Source organism: Amia ocellicauda, chromosome 13 (assembly GCF_036373705.1).
Source record: "Amia ocellicauda isolate fAmiCal2 chromosome 13, fAmiCal2.hap1, whole genome shotgun sequence".
Classification (NCBI taxonomy): Eukaryota; Metazoa; Chordata; class Actinopteri; order Amiiformes; family Amiidae; genus Amia; species Amia ocellicauda.
In genome coordinates this window covers 18,781,620-18,806,785 of record NC_089862.1, presented here as the reverse complement: position 1 = coordinate 18,806,785, position 25,166 = coordinate 18,781,620, and the positions used below count along the sequence as shown (strand labels likewise).

Below are 25,166 nucleotides of genomic sequence, written 5' to 3'. Positions count from 1 at the left end.
TAAGTGTGTTCGTCCAGGCCATTCGTAGCAGCATTGTCGTCGCACAAGTTTAGCGTCATTAGTCGGCGAAAGGTCCGGGAAGGTAAGTGTAGCTAAAACTGTTCTTTAATATTTTACTGAGAAACAGAATTGCTGTTATTGGAAAAACTATTGTTCTGTGCTATGATTTGAGTTGATCTGTGTAATTATACATATATTAATGACATACATTTCCAATGACTTATTCGTGGATTAACTGTCCTGTCATGTCACCTCTGTGAGAGGGAGAACCTCAGAATAAGTTGTAAAGATTTGCATCAGATGTGCTTTTTGCACCCAAGGAGAGGTACGGATGTAATTAATGTAAATATGCAATGTATTTTCTAGTGAAAGTCATGGTAGTCAACGTAGCCAGTTGCAACATTAACATCCCTTCTTCAGGTTGTAGGTGTCAAAAAGTGTTGATCGGTTTAATTTTATCCTGAATAAAGTGCAAAGTCTAATCAGTATTTTTATGCATACTCTGTTTTTATTTTTTAATTAAGTATTTAACTTTTTCTTGATCTTACTAATTTAAAATGCCTTTTTATTACCGGTGGTGACTTGAAGTTGTCAAAGTTGTACATATTTAAAGGAATGCAATATAAGAGTAAGGATATTTTACTGAATTTGACTAAATAAACTAAACTTGCAGAAAATGCAGGGCATGGACTTGAACCTGACACACCTTTTTGAGGTGAATGCTCGCTGTATTGATAACGTAGGTCTATAATGAACCAACACACATTTGCTTTATGTTGTAGTGTAATTTTCAATTTTGTTCTATTGTAATTTATAATGTGTCAATGATTCTACAATGTGTAATATTTACCTATTTGAACACATTAAATCTTTGACGGCGGTCCAAATAAATATTGACAGTATATTTTGATTTGTGTCAACTGATATGTATTTTTATATTTACAAATGTTAATGGATTATATATTGGCATTTTTCAGGAATCACATTTATTTGAAAAAAGAAACATGAGCTATACAGAAACCAAGTCTGGCCAAAATGATATTGGCCAGGATTTGCCTGATTTTCCCAGTGGACCCCTGGAGTCTTATCGAAATAAATCCTCTTTTAATTGGAAGGAGATGGTCAAATTTTTAGACGGTGAAGAAATATTTGCATTTAAGGTATGGGAAGACTTCTTATTCCGAATAAGCTGCGATCATGTCATTTTGTGATAAGTGGCAAAGCTGAATTCTACATAAGTGAACTGTTATGTAGTAGAGACATTGTTTGATACCATGTTGAGTCTTATACTATTCCCTGATTTCTATTTCCAGCCTGCATTCCTAGATATTTCATTATTGCAAGACTATCTGGGGTGTGGAGACTCAAGTTGGACTCTTCAGATGTCTGTTACACCTCCACCACTTATTTTTGTGTGTGTTCATTTTGGTCATGTTATTGTATGTAATATTGTGAAGACGCGTTACATTTCCCCCTCTTTTGTTAATAGCTAAAGGTTTACAAGGCTCTTGAAAATGACCCACTGTTTGCACGTCAGCCCGGTGAAGACGTCTCTTTGGAAAGGCAACGTGAGATAAACTTTCAGCGCTGCAAACAACTATTTAAGTACAACTTTCTGACTGTCCAGGAAGTCATGGAAAACCCATTTAAGATGTCAGCTCTTAGTGAGTGCTTGGGCATGTACGACTGGTCTCTGTCTGGCAAATATTTTCTCAACACAGGGGTGAGTTGCCATATACAACACTTTAAGATAATGCTCTCAAAAATCATACAATTTCTACTGTTCTGCTTTGGAAATTACCTTTAAGACTAAAATATTGAAAACCGTTCCAACGGTCTTTGATGGAAACCTACAAATAGCATATAAGTATACAGACTACAGTATTAGAAACCACCTCATTCCCTCACACACGCTTTCAGTAGTCATTTCATGTAAAGTTACTATTGGTCACACACAAAGTTCTAAAATCTTACAAAATAGTTTGATTATTAAATAATGATTTGCATGTATTCGCCAGATGGGAATGAAATGATGCAATTGGAATCTAGGCCTACATCTAAATTCTGCATAATCATGTTCTTCATCAGATACTGTGAAGCTGTATGTGCACGGCTGGAGTGATTTTGAATCTTGTTGCTGATTGCTGCTTTCCTCCAGTATTGCAATATGCTATTACTCTGTCAAGTTCAAGGTTCTATAGCATGGTGATTTGACAGGGAATTTGCACCATACAGATTACACTGAGTAGAGAGACCATACAAATTTAAAATAAAAACAAATCAAAGTTTTATTTTGTTGTTGTTGTCTGATTACTTGGTCTGTGGCTATATGTTTAAGGTCTATTAACTAGTAGAACAGTGTGTGCAATGACTACATCTAAACTTAGTCCACAGGTTTTTGTAACTGGGATTAAATGAGCATACTAATTTACCTTGTGCTTGCCTAAATGTGATAGTTTAGATTGTCTTGTATAATTCCCTTAAGAGCTAGCACAGTATTTAGCCTACATATTGATTTTGTTTGCTCGTTTTTTATAGTATTCTGATCTGCTTTGTGGATATTGCACTTCTAGGCTACATGAATACACGCCCATTACTACATTCTAAACTTCCACATAAAAAAAATGATTTTCTCAAGTCTGATTTAACATGTGAATTAGAAGTTATTGTTCATTTGTATCAACATATTGACTGGGATTGCAAACTAGATCATGTACAGTAATTGTATTAAGACCGCTGTTGTACCTCTTATTTTACAAATGTTGGCTCTCCACAACAAAGAACTTAACTTAATCATACTTTTAGTAAATCTCTTGTGAGCTGAGCGGGAGCAATGATGACAGCAGATCTGTATCCCCAGCCAGGTATTTACTGTGGCTTTCCAGAAAACTGACCTTCGTGTCTGTCCCCATTGTTCTCAAATTCTATCCAGCATAATGAAAAGTACTATTCATTCTCTTGCATTTTAATGATCCGTGCACTACATGTTTCACCAGACTGATAGCTGCACTGTACACTATGTATCAATGTAATCCTTGACTACCTGCATACAAATCTCTGAGGATTTAAAATATGGGTCAATAATCCTTCACTTTATTCACTGACATTGGAGACAAAAGGGCTTGTGTGTGAATATCCCTCATTCATTTGTGCTTCAATTGGATGCCTTACAGCAAATCTTATGCTATCCCTTCCATTATTTGAATCATTGTACTGACACTCCTGTTAAATGATTTGATTTTTAAAGAACACAAAATATTTTGTTACAGATGTTTGGTGCGTCAGTTGCCAATTCTGGATCGACGAGACATGGAAAGTTTTTGAAAGATGCCGAGGACATGGTGGTAAGATTCTGAATTAATCTAGAACCCAGAATATGTTATGGACTTTCGCCAGTCTTTTTTTTTTTAGTGAACAGATATCTTGGCCTTAACTTTAAATCTGTAATTTTCTGTAAATTATTAACTTATTGTACAACATGCCCTTTGATATTGATAAGTTATTTGCACTGTGATGCACCTCCTGCCCCTTGGTCTAAAAGCTGTTACTGACGATCATGCTTTTGTCCTTTTATAAATCACTTTGCATTAACAGAATCGTACAGAAATGTGTTTTTCAAAGTGTATATTTCAAGCAAATTAAAGTAACCCACAGACTCCAGTATTCTGAATCGTTCTTTCCTTCATTTTTTGTATGGTTGTATATCGTCCTGCAGAATTTATTTACACTTGGTCATAGACAAGCCACTGAAGAGACAGATGTGCCTTAAATAAATTGGTTTGCAAAGTTATAAAAAATCAGTAGGCTATATGCACGTGTATTTGAGAATGAAACTAACTATTCTGTAATTGAGAGGTGTCTTATTAACCCATCCATATTTCCTTTTTAGTTAAGCTTTCCTCAATGCATTTCCTTTTAATTAAACCCAACACTTCATTCAAACTTGTTAGTTAGTCTTAAATTGTTCCTTTTCAACTTTATCTAGATATTTGGATGCTTTGCTCTCACAGAACTGAGTCATGGCAGCAATACAAGAGCTTTGAGGACAACCGCAAAATATGACCCAAACACACAGGTCTGTACCTTTGGGATGGCACCTGTCTTGTAAGACCTACTTATTAGATATAGCCATTTTTAAAAATCTAATTAGAAAGAAAGCATTTATCATTTGTATATTTTCTGTTTTCTTAGGGGTGTCACTTGCAAGAATGTACACTGAACAAAAATATAACTGCAACATACAACAGTGTCAAAGATTTTACTGCGTTACAGTTCATATCAGGAAATTGGTCAATTTAAATAAATCCATTAGGCCCCAATCTATGGATTTCAAGTCTCAAGTTTAGAGGGAGCGTATGATTGGGTGCTGCTTGTGGGAATGTCCACCAGAGCTGCAGTCCGGTCAAGACCCTGGTGAGGACGACGAGCCGCAGATGAGCTTCCCTGAGACGCTTTCTGACAGTTTGTGCAGGAATTCTTTGGTTATGCAAACCCACTATTTCATCAGCAGTCCAGGTGGCTGGTCTTGGATGATCCTGCAGGTGAAGAGGCCAGATGTGGAGTCCTGGGCTCGCATGGCTACACGTGGTCTGTGTTTGTGAGGCCCATTGGACGTACTGCCAAATTCTCTAAAGTGACATTGGAGGCGGCTTATGGTAGAGAAATTAACATTAAATTCTCTGACAACAGCTCTGGTGGACATTCCTGCAGTCAGCATGCCATGACCTTTTATTCTCCACACAAGGTGCATCTGTGTAACGATCACGCTGTTGTAGCGTAAGGTACACTTATAAAATTCAATTAAAGAAGTGAATTTATAGTATCACCTTATCACGAATCCTGGAATCTTGTAGAACTCAATTTCTGTAATAATTGGACGCAGACACCAATTCCAAAGATATAAATTGTCAAATGTATTCAAAACAAAGACTAAATGTAGCACTACACTAATTATACAAAAGGGAAAAACTAATTAAAATTCAACTCTAGATCAACAAATCAAAGACAAATCACTTCCGTGACCAAATCAAAGACCATGGGATCGCATATGATAACACAAATCGTTAAACAAAAAAGGTTATAAACACATTGACTACAATACCGGTTAGTAAGACGAAGGTGAGTCTCTCGTTAGTATTGTTAGTCAGACATTAAATAACTACGCAGGTTAGTATTTATGTCAGGTAACTTCTCGTTATGTATATATCAGTCTCATTTACGTTTAGGTACCGAGAAAGATCCTATCATTACTTGTTACCACAATTTCCCTTAACTGATTATTATTCAATGATTAAGGATAGGCAGGGCCACCACTAATCTAATGTCTATTAACTTGTGTCAATTTCAGACTAAACGGTTAAACAGGAATGAGAAGATATTTCTCGGCGTTGACAGATTTTATTTCTAAAATTATCAACAAAACAGTTTAATGCAACACACATTTATATTTAAGAAAACTAAATGATATTACACATTCTAGAGTTATGAATCACAGATTAACATTTCTAATTGATTTCTCAAATGTCATGAATCATGAACTCCAAACTTAAACTTATCTGAACTTCGTCGCAGAGAGGCCTCTCTGGCTTCGGGCTCAGATAACAGCACACGGCACGAGGTCCATGTGGTTTGGAACAAAGGCAGTCCGGTTCGGCTTTGTCCAAGAACTTCCACTCAGTCGATGCACCTGGAAGTTGGGGTTTCGCGAAAGTAGAGTCGTTTCCAAACAGATTTTCCACTGGTTTGAAGGCTCCAAGGTTGTGCACAAAATCTTCTTGGCAAGCAGGGTCTCTCACCGTACTTATTTGAAGACAAAATCTTTGAGGAAAGCAGGGCCCTGTTCGTTCCAAGGGTCAAGTTCCTTAAGACTCAAATAGCTATTTAAATGACTGACACTTTCGTATACAGTCGACTTAGTCAATTGTCCAGCTGTAAAACTCCACTGATCAGGTGGGCACAGGCGGGCAGCGCAGTCTGTAAAGTTCTTTATTTAATAAAGTCCTTTAAAAGAATTCTTCGTACGGCTCAATCTCCTTCTCCCAGTTTAACTCTTCTGTTGCCAGCAAAGACTTGGTTGGTTTCTGGTTCCGGTTCTGGCAACAGAGCTACAGGTTGAGCTGTGGCAGCGAGTTACTGGTTCAGGTGAGAGAGAGAGAGAGAGAGAGACTGTCCGCTGTTCCTTATAGTCTGTCAGATCAATAGGTGATTGGTCCCTGAGTTCTTGAGATTGGATTTCGGTTTCAGCCCCCAGTGTCCTATTGGAGGGGGGCTTGATTTATGACTGATGTCAATCCATGCCATCTTTTGGAAATACCGGTTGGCCCGGGTTCGTAGCTCTATGTCGGGATTTCGACTCTCGTCCACTTCAAAGAGTTTTTATCACCTACAGGCCCCTTTCTCCAGACATCTCATAGCAGAATTCCAAACTATTTGGCCTCTTCTTGGTGCCATCCTCCCCAAAACGGTCACTTTGATGCAAACCAGTTCCAAGCTGATGAGCTAAGGGAATCTGATAACTTTGGGGGGGGAGAGGTCTTCTTTAGATCAGTGCTTCAGCTCAGAGCCCAAATGCTCTTATCCAAATACACCCAACATAACGCTACACTGTTTAATCTGCTTCTTGATACGCCACCTGTCAGGTGGATGGATTATCTTGGCAAAGGAGAAATGCTCACTAACAGACTAAAGACAAAAAACTAAAAAACGTATTTGTGCACAAAACTTGAGAGAATTTGTGTGAATGGAACATTTCTGGGATATTGCATTTCAACTCCTGAAACATGAGACCAATACTTTGTTTCTATTTTTGTACAGTGTATAATTTAAGATATTTATGAAACGTACATAAATCAAGAGAGAGGAGCTCAAAAACATAAGAACTAATAATAAACAAATTAGAATTAAATGGCAAGTTCAAGTTACCACAAAATCCACTTTAGTTATTCTTTATGCTAAAATCTATTTCCTTAAAGATGATCTTTCTTCCAATGTCTCCTTTAGGAATTCATTATAAATTCCCCAGACTTTGAGGCTGCTAAGTTTTGGGTTGGAAACCTTGGAAAGACAGCCACGCATGCTTTGGTTTTTGCTCAGCTTTTTACACCTGATGGACTTTGTCACGGACTTCATTCCTTTGTAGTTCAGGTATAAAATCAGTCCTGTGTGCTCCTGCACTTAATACACCAAGTTTCCCCCCCCTTACTATTTTTTATTTTTTGGTAATACAATGTAAGACATTTCTGGATTTGTTGGATTTTGGTAAAAAGTTTCAGCGCATTATTTACTATTAAACTCTAGTCAAAGGTATTCATGCCCTTAATTTAAAACCATTGTATTCATTCAGATGAATACTCTTCTTAAATTGTATCTATGGTACCTTACAGAGTTTATTGAGCACTCCTTTAGCCTAAACTATATATGCCAGGTTCCTGAATTAAGAGTTGTGGAGTGGAAGACAAATATTTAAGTCAAGCATAATGAAATTCACTAAACAAGAATTTCAAATTCTCTGTGGGATAATGCAGTTTTCAATAAACTCTAAAAATATAGAATGAATCCCTGTATCATAACTATTTATTGCTTTGTTTTAGTTATATAGCTCTCTAGGCCTAGGTAGATATTCTATTATATTCCTTTGCTTTACATATATGTATTATTTTGACTTTAGAGCTCAGTTACTTTTCAATGCATATGCATCAGTGCAGCAGGAAAGTATAAAGGCTTTTAATTACCTACCACATTGAATTGTTATTAACTTTTAGGTAATTAATCTGAAACTCGAGACATGGTGCAGGTATGTTGGTCTAAACCTTTGGTCTATTTACATATAGGTTAGAGATCCAAAAACTCTTCTTCCAATGCCAGGTGTGATGGTTGGTGATATGGGCAAGAAAATTGGGCAGAATGGCCTGGACAATGGGTTTGTAGCCATTCACTTACTTACCATGTTCATCAGAAGCATTTGATTTGCTTTATCATGTACTAGATATTATGCTAAAATGACCAGTTTTATAGAAAAATACAAGTTATACATGTATTTCTAGGTAACAATGTTTTTTAGTTTTTTTTTAAATCTAAGATATTTCATGTCTGACCAGTTTGAAATAACTTTACTTTCAATTTTTTTTTCTTCTAAATATACTCACAAACTGGAAGTTTAAAATTAAGTTTTCATAAATGATTATGAAAAGTGTGTGTAAGATGCATGTAATTTAACATAAGCAGCTCTGGTCCATTCCTCTACTCCACTCAAAAATAAATCTGAATTGCCCTAATGTTCCACCAGGTGGCACTTAGTTCTTGCAATGTACATTAATTTGCAGTTTGAGTTGATTTTTCATTGCAGCTGCCAAACAATTACCAAAAAGCAAACTACTAAATGGAAAAAGCAGATGAATGAAAATCTATAGACCAGGTTGCATGTTAGGAGGGATGCCAGGAGACCTCTATAGATTTACCTCTCGAAGTCTCCTAAATTTACTTCTCTTAGTTGGACACAGATATGGATAGTCCCCTAGTCACTATTCTGTAAGTAATTAAATGCAGCTAATTAAAACATGCCTTCAACTTTATTTTAAACCTTGCCTCTCAATGAGTTTACTGTTTTTGCTGAAAAAAGCATTTTTGGATGAGTTTTGTGTGTGCCACCCAAACTAAACTCTAAAATCCATTGAGTTTAAACATCTGGGAAAACCAATTCAGCGATGTATCCATTTGTGTCTCTGTACATGATTTGTTGCTGTTATAATTCAATTTATACTTGTTCAGCTTTTAAAAGATTTAACTAATGAGTTACAAAAGCATAGCGTCAATGTAATTCTTTCAAAGAAAAGGACAGGATCACAATCTCAATGTTGAGATTTTTTAGTTATTTTAAGAAAACGCGGCAAGAGGTCGAGTTTTCAGGACTGGGTTGTAGTCGGGACTGGCGGGTCCTGTAACTGGAAATAAACAGATCTGTACTGCCAATATGATATAATTTAAAGTTCAACTTAATAGAGAAACAAAGAGTCTGATAATGAATCCCAAGTTTTTTGACTGTTCCTACATATTCAAGGTGCCAACTTTCCTCAGTTTGCTTTTGCTCCACAAAAACATCACTTCCATGCTGGAAGGTATTTGTGTGACATTGCCTGGTATTTGTTGTCCTTTTTGATGAGCTGCATGTGGGATAAAGGGGGCAGCTCAAGGGGTGTAAAACATACACTTGTTCCCTCACTATTCATAGCCAATTTTTTTTTACTGTCAAAGTAAAGTTCAAATGTTAATGTTATTGTGTTAAAAGACCTCTCCTAATATTTAGAAACATGTCCGTTCAGTAGCAATCATAGTTGGAATAAATACATCAATTTTTGATATTCAACTTAACATTGTTGAAATATAGCCAATATATATAGTTGATGTTTAAACACAAACTAATTCAACTTGATTTTACAATTAAACCGTTTTAGCCAATATAATTGTGCTCACTGGTTTCCCATTTGTTGGAGCTGTGAATCGTGAAATTTTCCGTGTCAGTTATAAAGTGCTGACAGCTGCCATGACTCCGGCCTTTTTCCGTATTGCAGCAGACCACTTGTTGTCTGGCCCTTGTTTGCACACTGTCTTTCCTCAGCATGGTTCTGTCTAGTTAAGACCTCTGCTACCACACTGTATTTCTAACAGACAGGCCTCCACAACATATAAAATGCCCAACAGAGAATAATCCCAACTGTTCTTGCACATGGTGTTATGATTCAGGATTATAACAATTAAAGTCTCTGAATTGTATTTTCTTGAGCCATTCCGTGTAACTCTTAATGATCATGAGCATTTCTCTTTTAAAGGGGTTCTAGTGTTGTGTTGGGTTGCCAATTTGATGTCTTACTAAAGCATAAACCAGCAGATTTTTGTATTACTTTCTGAAAATACAATATATATATATATATATATATATATATATATAATATAAATGTATACTCTTGATTACAGATTTCTTAAAACGCATGATTGTAATTCTTAATATAAAACTGTACAGTTGTATTATGAGCAGTTATTAGCATTATTATTTTACTGTTATATTACAGATTTGCAGTGTTTCATAATGTTAGAATTCCACGGGAAAATCTACTGAACAAAACTGGAGATGTCACCCCTGAAGGCCGTTATGTCACGCCATTCAAGGTAAACAAAGGGCTTGTATTTGGTCTGTTTGGGAACAGTGGAGTCAAACATGAATCAAGGGGTGTAGTAGCCAAGAATCTTAACTCGGCCAGTTTAACTTGATGATTTTAACATTTAAACGCTTCAAGATTTGAATGAAACAAAGTGTACATTTTGTGAAATGATTAAGGAAATGTTCTAGCCACCTACCAGCAATACTTTAATGAGCCATTAGTCAGTGTTGTTGATCTAATTGTGTCTTTAAGGATCCAAATAAGCGGTTTGGTGCCTCGCTTGGTGCTTTATCGGGAGGCCGAGTATCCATTACTAGGATGGGAGTTCTGAACTTGAAGCTAGCCGTTTCAATAGCCATTCGCTTCTCTGCAACACGGCGCCAATTTGGGCCCAAGGATGGGGAGGAGATTCCGGTACTGGAATATCAACTACAGGTACACGTTTTATTTTAAATAGATCTGTGAATGTGCCATGTTTCTTTTAAAGTAGTCTCCATTGAAACCTTTTTCCATTTAGAAGAACATTTGAAAGCATATTTTAAAAGGAAGTGACTGAGTATAGTCTTGTTTTCCTGTTTCAGCAATGGCGCCTCATTCCCTATTTGGCTGCTGCAATGGCCTTGGATCATTTATCAAAATCTCTTTTTACAAACCTCATGGAGCTTCAGATTGGCCTCATGATGAAGGATACAAGTGACAGACAGGTAATAATTGGGACATCTACCTAGGCCTATAGGTCAATATAACTAAAATACTAAATTTATTTAAAAAATCTATTGTAAAAAATAATATACTTTAATCAATCTTAAAAAGACACTTGAACCCAAATAAAATGTCTCAAATATCATTATCACTATTTCACATAGTTGTGTATCCATAAATGTCTTCCTCTGCAGATAATGAAGATGTGCAACTTCTGTGCACTACCACCTTCCTTTGGGAGAGTAGTAGTTGGAAAAGTGAATATTTAACCCTTGACAATATGTTGTCCTTCTTCTGCTTTCATTAAACAAAACAGGCAGAACTCGGCAGAGAGATCCACGCCTTATCCTGTGCCAGCAAGGCCCTGGCTTCATGGACGGCTCAGCATGGTATCCAGGAGTGTAGAGAAGCCTGCGGAGGACATGGCTATTTGGCCAGTAAGACAAACGGGAACTGAGTTAACCAGGACATGTAACCTTTTATAGTCTTTTGTGAATGAGTGCATGTTATCCATATCTGCTTCAGTCTCCACACTGATGGTCTTGATTAGAGCCATGTGGAAAGCTACCAAGATGGGAAAATCCTTCTAAAACCTTTGCCTTATGCAACATATTGTTATCCTCCATGGTGACTTATCATGGCTTCAAAGTAGGGGATACGTAATATTTTTAATGTGTCCATAGCTACCCTTCATATTTGAGGGGAATTTCAAGTAAAATGAAAGCTTTACGTAATGTCCTAGGCTATTCCTCTTGTGACGAACACTTGTTGCCGATTTCAATTGCCCAAGACATTTTCCCCATATAAGCGAAAAGTATGTTAAAAAGCTGTTCTTTGAGACGAGAACAATGTCAACAAGTTTTGGATGTGCAGTAAAGCCTGGATATCAGTCAAAGCTTTGGAGAAGGGTGTTATGGGAACATTAAATATTGTTATGATGTTCTCACCTCCCAGAGGAAACCCTCTGTGAGAAGAAAAACGGATGAAAGCGTGTCCAAGTCTTGTGCAGTGCACATAGTGACCTCTGTAAATAATGGAAGTCATAAAGCAAAGGCTTGGAATTGTTATTAATTTGCTGATGCAGATCTAGGTAATATAGTAAAGCTGTGGTTTATTCAGCTCTTTAACGGCATGAATGATTCCATATTGGTGTGTTGTGAGAACGTTCTAAATGTGCTCTCCATGCTCTTTTGATCAAGTAATTACAGTGGGAGTTCTGTAATACGGTGACATAGACATAATACTTTCTAATTCTCCTGTAATTGTGTAATGCTGAAAATGCACTCTTTGCAGGGACATCTGTTTTTTTTTTCTATAGTAAGGTAAGCATGAAACGAAGGAATACAAAAAAGGAAAGATTTAACTATTGACCATGTGACATTATAATCAGGATAATTTTTTTAGTTTTTTGGCTTGTATTGTGATTTATTTCTCCCACTTATTAGTGAATAGACTTGGTGACATCAGGAATGACAACGATCCAAACTGCACATATGAAGGAGACAATAATGTGATTCTGCAGCAAACCAGCAACTACCTACTTAGTTGGGTGAATGCAAAACATCATGGTAAGTCAACAAAAATACTTAACATTTTCACTAACGGGCTGCTACAAATATAGAAATTTACAACCTGACGAATATCATTGCAGTCATGGGAATTTCTGTTGTAGTACATAACCCTGATTTTTTGAAATACACTGACAAGGGAAGTGCTGAAATAACACTATTAACAATCAAGGTCAAACCTGGTTTGTGCTTCTGCAAGTATAAATTATCTTCATTAACCGCTTCAGCTCGTGGGGGGATAAAATGTATATTAGTGACCTCTCCATGTCTTAATACACAAACAGAAATTATTTCTGTTTCTTACAATATAAGTAAAACATTTGTGACCTTTTTGTGAAAGGAAATGTTTACTCCATTTCCAGACAAAGTAACCATTGAGTCTCCACTGGGATCAGTCAACTTTCTTGAGGACTTCAACACTATCCTGGGAAACCGATTTACAGCAACTACAGAGGAGCAGTGCATGGACTCAGCAGGTAAAATTAGTTTGTTCAAACTACTAGCAAAACAATGATGTGCTGTTCTGTCTTTCATTAGTATTTTCTATTCCCTTGTCCCAACATTAAGAATGACTAATTTGGGTCTGTGGTTTGACTTTTCCCATTGCTAGCATTTCTTGACATAATTTACAGGAAGGCATTCTATGTCAACCGTGTTGACATCTGGTCCAAAATAACTGAGCAACAAGTTTGTAACCAAAGAGAGCCTATATAGTAAATTAAGGTATAAATGTTGGTCTGGTAAATATTTTACAAATACTTCTGTGTGCGTTTCTCTAAACAAACACTTGATACATCTGACATTAATAACCTATTTGGAAAGTGTTGTGGGTGTAATCTTCACTGTTTAAGCAAAGTCATTTTCCCCCCAAATTAAAACTTAACAATTTTGATGTGGATACAAAAGATTGATTTTAATATCGCTTACGTTTCTGAGTCTAGGTAATGTTATTTCAAAATAAAGTTCCCTACCCACTTCTGCGCTTAGCCTCCCTGACCTTTAACAAATAAATCCTGAAATATTGAGGATTACTATAAACGTCTAGTTCTTGCTTGCAGCAGAAACTAGTCTTTTGCCATTTAGTTAGACAGTACTAGTATCTCCATGAACACTGAGATTGCCAGTTCGCACCTAGCCATTGCCTATCACACCTGACTGTGTTACCAATTGTTGGCAGGGTGGCCGCAGAATAGATGACCAAAGCACATTACATTTTTCTTTAAGTTTTTGAACGTGCTCCCTTGTAGATGTAGATATTTATAGACATTTTGTAGTTGGCAATTATAGCAACCTTCACATTAGAAGTGTACATTTTCCTTCTTATTGATAAATATGGCAGTTCAGTGAGAAAACTGAGTTAGGAAATGCATGTCCTGCCATTCTGGTCATGGAGGTCCTTGCAGAGTACATCCCAAATAAAAAGTCCAGAGTCCACTCTCCAAAGGGAAGTAGACTCTTCAGTCGCTTTTGCTGACCACAGAAAAGTAACAAACTCCCTTCAGCCATTGCTATCAGATGGGGCAAAGTGAGTGTGGAAAACAAAAGGCACCACACAGTGCCCATATATATGGATTTGGAGAAGCAGTGTTGGGAGGTTATCAGATTTCAATTTCATCATTTAAAATGTACTATTCTTTACAAATAAAAGGAACTGAAGGAATCCCATGTAATCCCCTTCTAATGTGATCTGCAATGGACAAACATTCTTGCACACAGACAAATGTTCACACACTTTAATGGACAAATCAGGGGGAAGGAAAATAAACAGCTTTTCCAATAAGAAGGTAGGGCAACAGTGCTTTGTAATGGGTTTAATTTGTTTCCTCCAAGAGAAAGCACTTCCAAGGTAAAGAAAGTTGTAGAGAGAAACATAAACCTTGGATGGCGTTTCTCCACAGATGTGAAACATCTGTTGTATTTATTGACATCATACCACAGCTGGTGAGTCACTAGTTACTCAGTGAGGAAGATCAGTCGTATGGGCTGCCTTACTGATTAGGGAAGCATTTTATATCTACAGTTGTCCCCCAACACTCGTGTGTGTGTGTGTGTGTGTGTGTGTGTGTGTGTGTATGTGTGTGTATGTATATATATATAATAATTATTTTTTTAATCACAAATTTGAAGTGTTCATTTTAAACTCTTCTTTATATAAACCGTTATAAAATTATATTTTTAAACTAGAAATGAATTATGATTTTGTTTTGTTTCTTTCTTCCCCCTTTCTCCTTATTGTTAATTCTATATTTCAAAGAACATGTTTAGTGCTGTGTCTTTGCAAATGGTTTTGATTATTTAAGGCAGGGTTATATAAACAAGATCAAAATGTCTTTCCTTTTATATGGCAAAAGTAAATGCAATTAAGTTAATGTAAAGCCATTAAGCATATATATTTGTACCAGTTTCCTTTCAACTAGCATATGTGTTTAAGACCTACACTATTCACCTTCAAAATGTTATATTTTTAAAATGTATAGCCTACATGTGAAGGCCAAGCCAGAAACTTTCCATACTTCGCAGCTGCTGTATCTGATCTGGAGCACTGCTGATCTAAAATAAACATGATGATAATGAAGGGTTAAAACCTTTCTCTCCCCTAATGCTCAGTGCATACTGCAAAGATAATAGAGACACATCTGTTCAAAGTTTCTCCTCTGTGTATTTGTGCACTAATACCCATGCCATGGAATGTTACCTGAATGGTTGGGGAAAATGTACCTCAATGTTTGTATTTTGTTTCTATGGAAAATACCTACATTTAATTTAGTTAATTAAATTATACACTCAACTCTTGGTATTGTAATGTGAATCTTTGCCAGCTCTTTTATATTTTCCAGTGCTCCTGTCTTACACAGCTCTCCATTAAAGTAGTGTATAAATACTGAAGTATTTGAAGAGTGGAAGAATTCTATGTAGTAGTGATGACAACAGTGAAGAGGTCTTAATGAACACAAGTGAAATACCAGATGTGATTCCAGAAGAAGCAGGCTAGTAGAGAGAATGGGAAATAATCTGGGGAAGAAATTGAGAAGTTTCTTGCACAAACTTTTCACAAAGTGTCTAAAAATTAAAAAAAATATGAGATGTGGAACAAAGCAACCATCATTATCCTACGCAAGAAAGATCTGAAGAACTATAGGCCCATTAGTCTACATCCCACAATTTGTATGAGAAGTATTGGAAAGATGCAGAAAATATGAGCTTCCTCTGTGCCTTAGGGTTTATTGACTACAAGAAAGCATTTCTCCTCCCCACAACACTGACAAGATCAAGATCTACAAAGGAGACCATCTCCAAAGAACTTTTGAAGTGTTAGACTCCAAGGAGGAAAAGGGAATAAAGTTTAACCAGTTAAATGCTTATTTGAACAACTCTTGGATTTGCCAATGGCATTGTCAGATTTGCAAAAACACCTGCAGACCTGCAACTTGAATTTAAAGAACTCTCAGATGCAGGCAAGAAACCTTGACTTTAAATGCACCAGAGTTAAACCAAAGTAATGTTTAACAGTTTTGTAAAATCTAAGAAAATTGAAGTAGATCAAAAGATTCTTGAAGTCAAAAGTTGTCTACCTTGGTCAAGAAATCAGCGCAGATGTGAAATGAAGAGCAGAAATAAGGAATGGAATGCATTGGGAAGAAACCGTATGCTGTTGAAAGGAAATTACAATTTGCCTGAAGAGAAGTGTTTGATCAATGCATACTACCAGTGCTCACTTGAAACCTGTTCACTAACTGCAAAAACTAGAGAAATGGCAGATGATGCAAGGAAGCATGGAAAGCTGTATGATTGGAATAACAGATGAAGAAATGAATGAATGGATTACAGAACAAACAAAAATGTGACCTCATTGAAAGTGTTAAAATGGCAATGGACTGAACACATTGCAAGAAAAACTGATTTAAAGATGGACAAAGGAACCTTCAGAATGGATCCCGTAAAGGCCACATAAAAGATGGGAAGATTAGATGAACTAAATAAGCATTCATGACAAGGAAAGCTGTAGATTGAAGCAAGTGGAAACATCTTGGGGAGCCCTTCATCCAGCAGTGGATTGATATGGGCTGATTATTCTCATTAGGTTTTATGTTTCTTGGTTATACCCAGACATCAAATTCTACCCACAACTGTAGCAGAATGTTTCAGATTCATTTGTTGATTATGACTATCCAATTTTGTTCCTTTTTTGTCTTTTGTTCATGTGCACAAGCTTATTCATGGTATTTGTCATGTTGTCCCCAGTTCCATTGGCAGCCTACAAGTGGTTAGTGTGTTTCCTGCTGAAAGAAAGTTACCACAAACTAAGTCAAGAGAAAGCATCTAGGAAAGCGGACTTTGAGGCACGAAACAACAGCCAGGTAAATGCCCCCCCGAGAGAGGCAGTCCTTCCTGTTGTGTTTGCAGATAATTAGGTTTTTAAGAGCACAATTATAAACTTGCACATTACACAGTCCTGGGTCAGTCTCTAAATGCCTCAGAATTGTGCACCTCCCAATTGTTGACCCACAACTAATGTTTTTATATTCCACCACCTCACTCATTTTTATTCTTTCCTGTAAAATGGGTTATTTAAGAGATGTGTTCACATTGTACTTCCTGAAGCTTTAGAAATAACCGGCAAGAGGTTCATTGTCTGTTTCAGGAATTATCTAGAGCTTTCTGGCACAATTGAAAAAGGAAATGGAATGTCATTTTTAATGTGGACTGTCAGTATTTAACAGCTGTAGTTTCCTGCAAGTAGATGTTCCCATCCATGCCCTCTTTTTAAACTAAAACATTTTGTTTTATTTAAGGGTGTCTCTAAAGTGTATATTTATGCAGACTTGGTTACACCAGTACATACAAATCCTGTACTGGTACTCTATATTCAGTCATATTCATATAACCCAGAAGACAATAACTATAAGAAGTGCCAATGTACAGTTAATTCCTGGATTCAACAGGAATTTAAGAACCAATCACCTCTCCTTAAGCAAATCCTTCAAATATTATGATGCCTTTTTTAATACAAGTCAGTATCTCTTATATTGTTAATATCTCTATAGTAAAAGCTTTTCTGCAAGATTTCATGGTAACAAGGGTCAGTATCTGTGTAGGCCAGTTTGTATAGGTCATTTCCTTTTTTTTTTCCCATGTAAATGCAGAAATTTAGGTAAATTAAAAGATCCACCCAGACTGAGCACAGCAGTGCCCCTCATTACAAAGTAAATAGTCCTTCAGGATTATAATGACAAGGCAGTACTACTTATAGGATTGACATGCACACTTTCATTACAAAAGATTGCTTTGTGTGTATTTTGAATGCAATTCCAACAACGGGGCAAACTTGTTAATTTATTTAAATCCAATAAAATTAAACTGAAATGGAAATGGGCATTGGATTACATGTATACAGACTCGCAATGATTCCACCATAAGAAGTCAGACACAAACTGATTCTGATTCTGAAGAGTATTTGAGATTTAGTTTTAAGGAATCCAAATCTAGAATTTTACAACTTTTATTTAATCTCTCTTGGCCCCCACTTTTTTTTTTTTTTTAAATACACAAGTCTTTATTTCATTGAAGAAGAATGCTTTCAAAATTATATTCTTTCACTTAAAAGGACAACAAAATGAAAACTAAATGAATGGATGGTGTGTATTATTAATTGGTTCATGACACAGGAGTCCTAGTGTTTTTTGGCAATATTAGTTTAGTCTCATATGGCATGGATGGCCAGCAGAACTGTAATTAAAAACAGCTGAGGGACAGCTCACTTCTGTGTCTGGCTAGGTTTCTGCTCAAGTGTTTTCATTGTGTTGCATACACAGCAAAATATTAACTAAGGATTAAATATTTGCATGTGGTTTAAAAGATTGTAATGCACCGTAATTCAGCCTGATTTATTAAAGCCATGTGGATGATCTCAGGATGTAAGAGAAAAGCAGTATCACCCAGAAAGTATGGCTCAAGATCAAGGAATATGAATATATATTCTTTTTTTTTTGTTATAGAGAGGCATACAGTGTTTGTTGTATTAAATATTGCTGAAGCTATGAATGAATACTTGGGAATGGTAAAATATGTATTTAGTAATATTTTAAATGCATACAAATAGAGAATTGGCCAACCCAGCATCTAGAGAATACATATCATATTGCTAAGGCAAAGTGACTGACCTATGTGAAAGTCCTACTGGAATATACAGTGAGGGAAAAAAGTATTTGATCCCCTGCTGATTTTGTACGTTTGCCCACTGACAAAGAAATGATCAGTCTATAATTTTAATGGTAGGTGTATTTTAACAGTGAGAGACAGAATAACAACAAAAAAATCCAGAAAAACGCATTTCAAAAAAGTTATAAATTGATTTGCATGTTAATGAGGGAAATAAGTATTTGATCCCCTATCAATCAGCAAGATTTCTGGCTCCCAGGTGTCTTTTATACAGGTAACGAGCTGAGATTAGGGGCACTCTCTTAAAGGGAGTGCTCCTAATCTCAGCTCGTTACCTGTATAAAAGACACCTGTCCACAGAAGCAATCAATCAATCAGATTCCAAACTCTCCACAATGGCCAAGACCAAAGAGCTGTCCAAGGATGTCAGGGACAAGATTGTAGACCTACACAAGGCTGGAATGGGCTACAAGACCATCGCCAAGCAGCTGGGTGAGAAGGTGACAACAGTTGGTGTGATTATTCGCAAATGGAAGAAACACAAAATAACTGTCAGTCTCCCTCGGTCTGGGGCTCCATGCAAGATCTCACCTCGTGGAGTTTCAATGATCATGAGAACAGTGAGGAATCAGCCCAGAACTACACGGGAGGATCTTGTTAATGATCGCAAGGCAGCTGGGACCATAGTCACCAAGAAAACAATTGGTAAAACACTATGCAGTGAAGGACTGAAATCCTGCAGCGCCCGCAAGGTCCCCCTGCTCAAGAAAGCACATGTACAGGCCCGTCTGAAGTTTGCCAATGAACATCTGAATGATTCAGAGGAGAACTGGGTGAAAGTGTTGTGGTCAGATGAGACCAAAATCAAGCTCTTTGGCATCAACTCAACTCACCGTGTTTGGAGGAGGAGGAATGACCCCAACAACACCATCCCCACCGTCAAACATGGAGGTGGAAACATTATGCTTTGGGGGTGTTTTTCTGCTAAGGGGACAGGACAACTGCACCGCATCAAAGAGACGATGGACGGGGCCATGTACCGTCAAATCTTGGGTGAGAACCTCCTTCCCACAGCCAGGGCATTGAAAATGGGTCGTGGATGGGTATTCCAGCATGACAATGACCCAAAACACACAGCCAAGGCAACAAAGGAGTGGCTCAAGAAGAAGCACATTAAGGTCCTGGAGTGGCCTAGCCAGTCTCCAGACCTTAATCCCATAGAAAATCTGTGGAGGGAGCTGAAGGTTCGAGTTGCCAAACGTCAGCCTCGAAACCTTAATGACTTGGAGAGGATCTGCAAAGAGGAGTGGGACTAAATCCCTCCTGAGATGTGTGCAAACCTGGTGGCCAACTACAAGAAACGTCTGACCTCTGTGATTGCCAACAAGGGTTTTGCCACAAAGTACTAAGTCGAAGGGGTCAAATACTTATTTCCCTCATTAACATGCAAATCAATTTATAACTTTTTTGAAATGTGTTTTTCTGGATTTTTTTGTTGTTACTCTGTCTCTCACTGTTAAAATACACCTACCATTAAAATTATAGACTGATCATTTCTTTGTCAGTGGGCAAACGTACAAAATCAGCAGGGGATCAAATACTTTTTTCCCCCCACTGTATATGTAGATTGAGACTAACCACTAAGGTGCATTGGGAGTTCTATAGACCTGATATTAATTAAGGCAAAGTAAGAGGAAGGATTGGAAGTACTTTTTCTGTAGGTTCACTACGGTTGTAATGTTTGGTACTGGATAAACCCATTCATTCTCCCGTTTTCTCTTTGTTAGGTGTATTTCTGCCGCTCTTTGGCTATTGCCTACATAGAGCACACTTCGCTGCAGAGATTCCATGACTTGACACATGATTCCTCCACCCCAGACAGTCTGAAACCTGCATTGCAACGCCTCAGTGGATTGTATGGCCTGTGGACTCTCAGCAAACACTTGGCTGTTTTATATCAAGGTATAGATTTATGTGCATGGAGAAGAAAAATGCCCCACCTTCCTGTGAGAAACCTGTCTGCTGACTATGAAGCATTTCCACCTACATTTTGATTACACTTCTGTGCAGACATCCATTTAGCTGCAGCATGATCTTTCCCAAAAAATGCTCACATGCTGTTGAACAGTATAAGAAATGTACTGCTGAATTAGATTGTCCTTATTTTGTTCAATTTCATTCAAGGCGGATACTTCTCCAGCAAGCAACACGCAGACCTGATTCAAAATGCTGTCCTTAGACTCTGTTCACAGGTAGTAGTTTTGTATTTGTGTGTGTGTGTGTGTGTGTGTGTGTACATATTTATTTTCTTTAAATCTGTAATAAGCTTTATGACTTGCATGTTTCAGAGTTGTTTAAACAAATGTAATTTTAATTCTCTAATGACCTATTGTAAGAGAGCAGTTATTTGCTTTTGTAATGTGTTAATCCTTTGCTTTCTTTAAAATAGCTGAAGGATGATGCTGTTTCTTTGGTGGATGTCATTGCTCCCCCTGACTTCATCCTGAACTCGCCCATTGGCAAGGCAGATGGTGAGGTAAGGAACAAGTAACTTGCTACTCAACTTGGATTTGAAATCAATGTGACTTCCATTAAGCTTATTTGTGCTTCTCAAAATTGGTTCAGAATATTACAATATATTCATTTTTTCTTTTATCTAGAAGTGTTTTCGTTCCAGCTTTTATTTTCCTAGATACTCCTGTGGTCCAGATTTTTATTTCCAGAAATTTAAATGCAGTACTTGGGAATTGAATGGGAATGTTTTTTTTTTCATAAACAAGGACCGCCTCGGTAAGAAGACACGGCAAACATTGTGGTTAGAAATATATATTTTATGTTTTTTCTCAAATGTAGAAGATTACAAGATGATTCCTTATTCATTTAAAGGGCTCTTTGGTGAATGTATTTTTCTGTGCAGAAGTCTAATAACCAGTGTACTTAACTATTTCCACAGTAAACGCTGTTTCATAGATTTTAGTATTATTAATAAAATGCAGTTCTGAGGTAAAGCAAATTTTGAATATTTATCTACACACGTCATAACATTTTTGAATGAAAAAGGCATCATTCCAAATATTTTAATAGAATGCAAAATGTTGCCACACACTGCTTTATAAACTGAGACTGATGGAAACATCCCTTCTCTATAAGGATTGACACCGAGGACTAGGTGGTTTGTTTTTTTCACTGGGACATTTGCACATATTTACTTGAAAATAATTGTCTCTGTTTGCAGTGTCTGGTACTTATTTCTGACTTCCTTTAAGATACCATCTGGTCCCAAAAGGACATATTGTTATGTGCAGTTTTTGCTGTTTGAACACTCATGTCAGCTACTGTATATTTAAAGTCTTTTGACCTTTTTTAGGTTACAAACTGGAAATTACAAAGTTATTACACTATAAAGGTGGTTTATGAGGACATTGCCAATGTCCCCATAATTCAAATCGCTTATAAAACATACTAAATGATTTTTTTATTGAAAATGTAAAAATGCAGAAAGTTTGTTATTAGGGTTAGGGTTAGGGTTAGGGGATAGAATCTATAGTTTGTACAGTATAAAAATCATTGTCTGTGGAGAGTCCTCATAATGATAGCGGCACCGACGTGTGTGTGTGTACACATAGAGAGATGAGGAGAGTGGGTCAGGACAAAGAACAGGCCAGTAGGGGTAGTAGAGTTCTCGGGGGAGATCCACATTTCTGTAAGAGCAAGGAAATGCGGAGAGTTGGGAGACAAAAGCGGAGATGAAGTCTGATTGTTTGAAGCCGAATGGTAGTTCCAAAAGCCACCAGAGAGGGGAATGGAGGGGAGAGGCTGAGAGATGAGGCTGGAAGGATAAGGGAAGCAGCATTCATCATGTCAGTGAAAGCATCACTTTAAGAACTATATCTTATGAAATCGACAACCAAATAAACAGACTCCTTAAACATCAGTGATCCACTTTCAGAAGGTGCATGCTTCATGGATGAAGATAAAACTGGTATTCTTTAAATTTGTCTGGGAATTCACACACAACAATTTGATGGACTAAAAGACTCCTCGTAAACTAGCTATTTCAAGCAATTTAAATTCCAAGTATGTTCTTTAGTACATCATTAAAAAACACCCCTGCATGGTGAAAGAATTCACAGGACCCATTTTAAGAATGCTTAGGGCTGTTTTCTGGTTCTTTACTGAAACCTCAAAATAGTTGTATTAATGTACAGCTGGAATGTTCCATAGGAATTTCCATACGGTAAAGATCTGTTTATGTTGTTGAACTATTATTTACAGATGAACATGTTAGTAATTCATTAGGAATTAAACCCTAATGTGGGTCATGTCTGTATTTTGAAGAACATATTCTGAGAAGAGGCACAGGACTGTTCTGAAAGGTTTATAAATCCGCGAATTACACTACATTATCCCCATGTTTGGTGGTCATTATAAACCATGCATAAATGCTAGTAAATTTTCCCCCCAAAACCATGTGTGTGTTACTGAAATCTGATCTTTCTATTAGTTAAATATTCCTTCAAATGTTTCTAATTCTCATTGGCAGCATACAAAAGTAGCCTTAAGGTCGATGCTGCAAAATTATATAAAGGTTATGAAAAGTAAACAGTCAGGACTTTACCTCTCAACTGGGTTTGTGTGACTTTGCCCTCTCCCTGAATAAGGGTCATGCTTGAGCTCTTCAACATGTTGGAGCTTGTACACACCAGGTAACCCCCACTGGTCCACAGGAAAAGTATAAATGCTGTATAAAAGCCATCACATTTATTTATACTGTAAAGTATTTTAGTTTTCATGTTACCAGTTAAATTAGTTAATTTTAGAGCAATTTATAAACCTGCTTCCCAGTAAATCGGATTAAATCGCATGATTATGGCAATAAAAAAAATACATTCAGTATTAATTTTAAAATGTCCGCAACAAAGTTGACTAATAAACTAATTGCATTGACTAGTTCACTAATTATAACTGGGAAGTTTTTTTTAATGGAAGCTAAATATCATTTTAGGGGAACTTTCAGTGTGAATATATTTGTATAGAATGTACATGCATGGTTTTGTATGTGTGTATATTTTTTCCGATCTTGACATTTGTGAAGATCCCAGGAATTAATCGTGTCGTTGTTTCCTTAGCCTCATTTTTTTTTTTTTTTAGCCACCCATCATTGACCTAAAGTAACTATGCAGATTGTTTTTCATAGATGTCTAACCTGTATTGGTGTTTGTTTTTACAGCTTTATAAGAACCTTTGGGCTACAATTCTTCAGGGCAGCAAGGTGCTGGAGAGGCCATCGTGGTGGTCCGAGTTCTGCTGGGATAAACCCTCGGTGGGCAGCCTCAGGGCGAAGCTTTAGAGCTCGCACACTGAACACAGGTGATCAGTTCACCAGCACATGGGATACACATCGGGACCATGTTTGTTGTGGTTCACTGTAATTGAGCCATTTCATAGATGTACTTTGTAGTTATGCAATGACATAGCACAGCACATTCTACTGCGTTTCTCTGTTAAATTAACAATAGAAATGTATAGTTTTATCATTGTATTAATCACTTTCATGTATATGACATCAGATCTGTTATTAGTGATGCAATACTGTACATTCACTTACATGAGAACCGTCCTCAGTCTGTTGATTTAGTGTTTGATTCTAATTGTTTTAAATTCTACACTTTTGACAATATACCCTAGCATTCTGTTAGCCTTTTTTATTGCTTCCCCACATTGCTTGGATGGAGAAAGACCTAGGAGTCTATGTGGACTCCCCACTTTCTCATGCGTTACTTCATCTAGATCTGTACCTCCCATAGTGTAATTATAGTGGACATTTATGTTACCTGCATGTATTACCTTGCACTTGTCCACATTGAATTTCATTTGCCAGGTGTCGGCCCACAGCTGAATATTATCTAAGTCCCTCTGAATAGCCTGTGCTGCCAAGATTGTATCTGCTGAGCCACCTATTTTAGTATCATCTGCAAATTTGAGAATTTTGTTGACTATCCCAGAGTCCAGATCATTAATATAGATTAGAAAAAGCAAAGGCCCTAGTACTGATCCCTGTGGAACTCCACTAACAACCTCACTCCAGTTAGAAGCGACTCCTCTAATCGACACCCTCTGTTTCCTATACATCAACCAGTTCATAATCCATCTACTTACATTACCCTGAATGCCTACAGCTTCCAATCTGAGGATCAGTTTTTGGTGTGTAACCTTATCAACAGCTTTTTGGAATTCTAAGTATATCATATCATATGCTTTCACATGATCTACAGCTGCAGTTGCATGTTCAAAACAATTTAATAAATTAGTAAGACATGATCTGCCTCATCTAAACCCATGTTGACTATCTCCAAGAATATGGTTTTCATTGAGATGCTCCTCTATTTTCTGTAATAATCAAGTTAGCGGCCTGTAAATAATTTCCCTCATTTCTCATAATGTGCCTAACATGTTTGATATTTCATGTAAATGTTTCACTAAGGGAAAGTAATATTGTAATACCATATTGCCAAATATATGTATGTTTACAATGTTGGTCATGAATATTTATTCCACACTAATTAAATAAATTAAAATGAAT

General features: G+C 36.9%; 1 protein-coding gene across 2 annotated transcripts; it reads left to right on the top strand.

The window, feature by feature from the left end:
- Position 1: 1 nt before the first annotated feature.
- Positions 2–25,166, top strand: acox3 (acyl-CoA oxidase 3, pristanoyl). 2 transcript variants are annotated; one of them, XM_066720089.1, is made up of 18 exons: positions 2–82; positions 978–1,160; positions 1,490–1,723; positions 3,270–3,344; positions 3,986–4,075; positions 7,000–7,143; positions 7,830–7,918; positions 10,065–10,161; positions 10,407–10,589; positions 10,736–10,858; positions 11,173–11,293; positions 12,302–12,424; positions 12,787–12,900; positions 16,667–16,782; positions 20,371–20,545; positions 20,768–20,835; positions 21,033–21,119; positions 23,814–25,165. In XM_066720089.1, exons 2-18 carry the CDS (start codon positions 1,005–1,007, stop codon positions 23,931–23,933), a joined length of 2,115 nt encoding a protein of 704 aa, XP_066576186.1. In that variant the 5' UTR covers positions 2–82; positions 978–1,004; the 3' UTR covers positions 23,934–25,165. The 2 variants fall into 2 exon arrangements, with proteins under 2 accessions (XP_066576186.1, XP_066576187.1); XM_066720090.1 differs by lacking the exon at positions 2–82 and adding an exon at positions 148–325 and having other exon boundaries at positions 23,814–25,166.

Bases quoted from the DNA above. Each gene is read 5' to 3' on its own strand.
- acox3 (XM_066720090.1), top strand. From the start codon at position 1,005: ATGAGCTATACAGAAACCAAGTCTGGCCAAAATGATATTGGCCAGGAT. The intron at 1,161-1,489 runs GTATGGGAAGAC...TTTTGTTAATAG, and splicing joins AAGAAATATTTGCATTTAAG to CTAAAGGTTTACAAGGCTCT. The intron at 1,724-3,269 runs GTGAGTTGCCAT...ATTTTGTTACAG, and splicing joins AATATTTTCTCAACACAGGG to ATGTTTGGTGCGTCAGTTGC.